We start from the raw sequence: 5,996 nt of genomic DNA on the forward strand, positions 1-5,996 counted from the left end.
TTTAATTTCACTATAATTACTTATATAACTTTTCAGACATTTAAGGTTAGGGGCAGGTTTGGTATGTTACAATATTTGGTGCCAAGTTGAGTATCAAGTACAACTGAATAAAGCTTGTATTTTGATAGAATTACATAAAAGTCCTTTTAATCATTTATTATACTAGCATCCAAGCCTTCCAATTTCCTGAAACCTTTCTCATCCGTTAAGGAATTAATTGGATGTTTACATAATTGGATTTTAATTACAATTAATTAACTTAATTATTATCTGAACAATCATTATCATATTTATTTCCTCATGTTTAGCCGATACCATTTCTTTTTTTTCGGTTTCACCTCTTTGATTTTATTATGGCTATTAAATATTTGGTGAAATGCATAGTTTTTCCTTTAAATTGAGGTGAGTTCTTTAGGTTTGTCTTCTTCGATTGTAGTTTTTTTTTCTTCTGATGATTGGTTTATTCAAGAACTCCATATAGTTTGCCTTTTGATACTTCTAATTTCAAAAACTGACTAATTGTATTGTTTTTCTTAGTAGATCCCAGAGATTCTGTCTTTGGTCAAAGTACAATTTGAGATAATGTTGTCACTTTCTAAAATAATCAAAAAAGTAATTTTATCATCTTCTCCTCCTCAGCCAAGGTATTATCTCTTTATTTAAGTCAAATAACCTTATTTTTCATGAACTTTCTCCTATTATTCTTGACTCCAGGGATCTGTTGACTACATTCCAGCAATTATGGTTCAAGTAGTTATTTTTTCATGTAATATGATTTGGAATTCAACTTGTGTTTATTTTAATTGGGAATTTTATGATTGTAAAATTTATTAACTTAGAATTTTGTACTTCATTGAAACTAAAAAAGAAAATTAATCATGCTACATAGTACTAAGATGTCATTTGCACTCTATTTGCTTTCCATGTTATGATCTCGTTCTTGTATTATACTGTTTATATAGTTTCAAATACAAAAAATTTACTTTTTTATGCTATCTAAAAGAATTTGTAGTGGAACTTGATGAGTTTAAATGCTTTAGCTACAGCACCATTTTGATTGCATTGTATTAATTCATTTACTCATAATTGTATGTTGTACAATGATAAATAATGTTTCTTGATTTGATTGAAGCAACTATTATTCATAGTTTAAACGAGTCAATTAAATAGAGATGTTATATTGGATACTTATACAAGTAAACATTGGAAAATATCATTAAGCAGTTTCTACCTATAGTTTGCAATTCGAATTCATATGAGAAATTTCTTCTGATTTTAGTTACCATTTTCTACAATTTCAAATTTAGAAAATATTATTTGCACCAATTTTTTATAATCAAGATAGTTTCAATTCAGATCTTTAACAATTATGCATATTTGAACTTATTTATGAGATTATAAAGAAATGCCCCTAGCAAAAAACACCAAATCTGAATAGTTTCTACAAAACTTCGAAAAAGACCACTTAAGTTTCTTATCTATCTATCATTTTTGGGCATTCTCTGTAAGAAACATGTGATTAAGTCGTATTATACCCACCAAATTATATAAATAGTTAGTCAAAAATAAAATTATTTTAGATTAGATTGGACGCAAAGTGATTGATGGATAAACTTGACTTGATAATTCAGGTTGAGTTTAAGTCGAGGGAGAAATCAGAAGCATTGCTTGAGGGATTTTTCACGAACATATATAGATTCGAGAGATGAAGGGTCCAATTGATACTTTAAAATGTTTTATCATCTTGGATAAGTTTTAGAAGAGACCTTTGGATACTTTTCAATTACACTTCAAACATTCTTACATTTTCAAACTGCCATTATCTTTGCAGTTGAAATTCAAACATAACCTTTGATTACAACGGATTCTTATATGGTATAACGATAAGGATGTCTCATTGCATATTATTTTTATTGACTCACTATGTAACTTATGATTTTTCTATTAAAATCACATGATAAAATCATCATACTTCAGTTCCTATACTACAAAATATTAAACAATAATTATTAATTATCTTGAATCACAAGTACCAAATTCCCGCGCGTGCGCGGGCTGTCCCTCCCTAGTAGTATCTATAAGATTAACTTGAAAGAAAAATATTTTCACCTACAATTTTATACGTGTATATGTAGTACTGGAATGCCTACATGCATGACGCAGTTTTACGTTAACAAGAGAATGAATGCAATTTATTGATCAATTTCCCTTACTTTTTAACCGAATCAAGCATTCACACCTGATGAGTGAATGGGATGGATTCTGAAATGACATCCTCGAATCGACCGGAGTTTGATTACTTGTTCAAATTACTCTTAATTGGAGACTCTGGCGTTGGGAAAAGTACCCTTCTTGTCAGTTTTGCCTCTGACGCTTTTGAACAGCTTTCTCCAACAATTGGTATATACATCTTTACGTTAATTTTTTTCTCTTGTTTTCGTGTGATCTATTCTTGATTTGATGAAGTCTTGACTGTTTAGAGCTAAGAAAATTGTGGGTTCTGTTTGGAATTTGAAAATTTTGTCGGGTATACAAGAAAAAATTTTAAAAATCAGGGCAGAATGTTCGAAATCTATGAACCTTGTTTCCCCTTTGAAAAGCCTTAAACTCTGGGTTGATGATGGAAACTTCTTGTTGGTTGAAATTTGTTTTGCTATGAGAAAAATTGCGAGAAAATGTGAATGAAACTATTTGATCTGAGTATCCAATTTGTTATTTCTATTTGCAAAAGCATGGTTCAGTTTTTCAATTTTCAATTTTTTAGATAGTTTTACGATTCTCTTCAAAAATGGATTTTGCATTCTGATTGATGTAAGTGGTCAACTTCGCATAGCACCATAACAAAAATAAACAAGAAAGGTGAATGTGGTTGTATTCTTGACTTTCCAATTGCATTCAAATTAATTAATGCGATTTCTGTACGTTATAGGTGTTGATTTCAAGGTAAAATATGTAAACATTGGGGGGAAAAAGCTTAAGCTTGCAATTTGGGACACAGGTAAGAAACACATTGTGATGCCAAGTCTGCTGTTTATTCATGCTTGGTGTAGTATAATGTCCAGTTTCAGTAATTTTGTATCTACTGCTTTTGCTTTCTACATGAGATTTTGATTGATCAAAATGTTGATCTTGATGCTGTCTAGCTGCTGAAGAATTAATACAACATGTTAATTATATAACCATCCTTTTATGTTCTGGACTACTTTACTAGATGAGCCTGGAACTTGTTGAACTGATGGAACTTTTCAAGTTTACATTCTGGAAGTTTTGGATGCTCACTTGCTATCTTCTGTAGATTATATAACTTTTGGTGATATCTCTTGTTAGATATACTTTCCACAGGCATTTATGTGTTCGAACATACGTCAGTATGGGGGATGCCTTTGATCAATGTCATAGTTCTAGGGGAAAAAATGGTTGGAGTTCTTTTCATTGTTGATGAGGTCTTAGCAAAAGATTTAACACTTTTGATTGGGAAGGGCAAAGGAAGCTTTGGAAGAGTGTTTTTTACCAAGGAGTGGAATGCTGCAGCAGCAAATTTAAAATGGCAATCGAGTCTTTACTGGAATTCTTTTGTTGTCAGTGACTGTTCTCTGTTGTATAGAACAAAGATAATTTAGCAATAGCTCTTCTAGTTGCAGGAGGCCTTCTTTTAGCATGGTGGCTCACATGAGAAAATCACTTGAAATGGATAATGGCAAGAGGGTGAGAAAGAGAATGAATTAGCATGTTATTTAAAAGATTTTGGAAATTAGTGGCAGTTCTAATATATATGTCTTCCCAGTATTCTTTAGTCCTGAGTGTGAAAGTCTAAGTACTAATGAGTCTCAATAGTTTTATTCCTATCTGGTATTTTATCCAACTATCCTATAAAAGCCACATAGATTCATGTAGGGATTCTGGTGTAAGAAACAATAGCCGACTGACTGAGAATAACCGATTCTTGTATCGATAGCAGGTTGGACCTTTCCTCCAAAACTTGTTATGATGTTTTTTGATTTAATGTGCAGCTGGTCAGGAAAGGTTCAGAACATTAACAACCTCATACTACAGAGGAGCACAAGGGATTATCATGGGTATTTCATTTACATTTTCATTGATCAATGTTATTAGCATGACACAAGGTTTCGGCGAAGCACACCTATTTCTCCAATTCAAACTGCAAGATGATCCTGTTTACATGCATCATCCATAGAACTTTACCACTTTGTTGATCTTGTTGTGACACAGTTTATGATGTAACAAGACGGGAAACATTCACCAACCTTTCTGAAGTTTGGGCCAAGGAGATTGACCTTCACTTAACGAATCCAGATTGCATCAAGATGCTTGTTGGAAACAAAGTTGACAAGGTAATTTGTTCATCTATCCAGGAATTGATTTGAAGAACTGTAAGGATAACACCACTTGTGTTGAAATAAGATTTTGTAAAACATTTCGGTGAAATAAGATGAATGTGCCAGAAACATAAGAGATAGCCATGGGAATTTCAAAGAATCAACCTCCAATTTAATATTTCCTTCGGTTCAGATTCAGATAATAGTAGCAGGTATGAGTATCTAAAAGTTCAGAATTTGAAGCATTTATAGTCTTGTCAACTAATTCTTACATAAATCAGCCCAAGAGAATGATCTTTTTCTTTTCTTCTAATGGTGTAACACAAATCCTTCAGTAGCTAAAATTTTATTATCATGTGCTGCCTTTCTTCCTGCCATAGCCCTCCATCCAATATACACGTACATATGCACATAACCAAAAAGAATTTACATGTTTGTGGACTTGTCCTGATTTCTTGAGAGACTCGTAAATACGAACTAGGTGCTAATAGAATTGATTTTTGCCCTTGTCCCATCTTCTGTTGGACTTTTGTCCTTCCCTACTCTTGGATCTTTTGCCAGTGGGCGTAAAATCACTTCTTGACAGATTTCGTGCATTGTCTCCAACTAAGACGCTGAACCTGAAAAAGTATCCTTCATGCTATATTAGTCGAAACATCTCATGCTTTACTTTTCGTATTCTGTTTTTCCTTGTGTATATGCAATTATAGGCCTCATTTCTTGTTTGATTGTAGACTATAGTCCTACTACATAAGAGGGTCTAGTGCTTCTGTTTGATGATTTTCATTTGATTCATTACATGACTTGTCAAATCATATGGCATACACTCCATTTCTGAAACATGAAATTTTGGTCAAGTGATATGTGAAGCTTTTTCATTGTTCATGTTCAAAATTCCTCCAAGATGTGTTGCTTCTGGACTTCTTTGTTTCCTGAAGGCATCTCTCCCCCAGTTTTGGTTGGATTCAAGCTGCATTTTGCATACATTATGCGCCTTTTGCTGCTTTTTTTCTACTCTTATTCTTCTTCACTTATCATTGTTTGTTTTTGAAACTCTTGAAGTTTTCTGTGATCTCAATTCCAGTACGAAGTCTTCTTCACATTTGAGCAGAGATATCAGGCACTAATTCTCTGATTCTTCCAGGAGGGTGAACGTTCGGTAACCAAAAAGGAAGGAATAGATTTTGCTAAGGAATATGGAACCCTTTTCATCGAATGCAGTGCAAAAACTCAACTCAATGTGCAGCTTTGTTTCGAAGAGCTTATCTTGAAGGTTAGTCAAATCTGAATCAACAAATTTGTTTTGTAGACCTTATCAACAGATTTTTTTCAAACAAGTTTTGCTGCTATTCAATCCTTGGGCTGCAATTACTTCTCCCATTTGTTGATGGATTCAATTTCTTTCATTTTTATTATACTCCTAATGAACTATGTTTCTTAACAGATTCTGGATACTGAAAGCCTCTTAGCTGAGGGCTGCAAGGGTGTGAAAAAGAACATATTCAAAGAAAAGCCACTGGAATCTGACACTTCCTCAAGTAGCTGTTGCTAATCCTTGTTTCTCCTAAAACTTCTAACACCTATTTTGATCCCTTCAGTTATTAGCCACTATTACTTGTATAAAACTTGATCTAAGCAATGATATCACAAGTTGGCTTC

General features: G+C 32.9%; 1 protein-coding gene across 1 annotated transcript; it reads left to right on the top strand.

Annotated features, from left to right (window-relative positions):
* Nucleotides 1-2,143: 2,143 nt before the first annotated feature.
* LOC113700963 (ras-related protein RABC1) lies at nt 2,144-5,996 on the top strand. Its single transcript, XM_027221391.2, has 6 exons — nt 2,144-2,400; nt 2,930-2,998; nt 4,011-4,076; nt 4,231-4,352; nt 5,482-5,610; nt 5,782-5,996. The coding sequence occupies exons 1-6, from the start codon at nt 2,256-2,258 to the stop codon at nt 5,887-5,889; spliced, it is 639 nt and encodes a 212-aa protein (XP_027077192.1). The 5' UTR covers nt 2,144-2,255; the 3' UTR covers nt 5,890-5,996.

This window comes from Coffea arabica, chromosome 7e (genome assembly GCF_036785885.1).
Source record: "Coffea arabica cultivar ET-39 chromosome 7e, Coffea Arabica ET-39 HiFi, whole genome shotgun sequence".
NCBI lineage: Eukaryota > Viridiplantae > Streptophyta > Magnoliopsida > Gentianales > Rubiaceae > Coffea > Coffea arabica.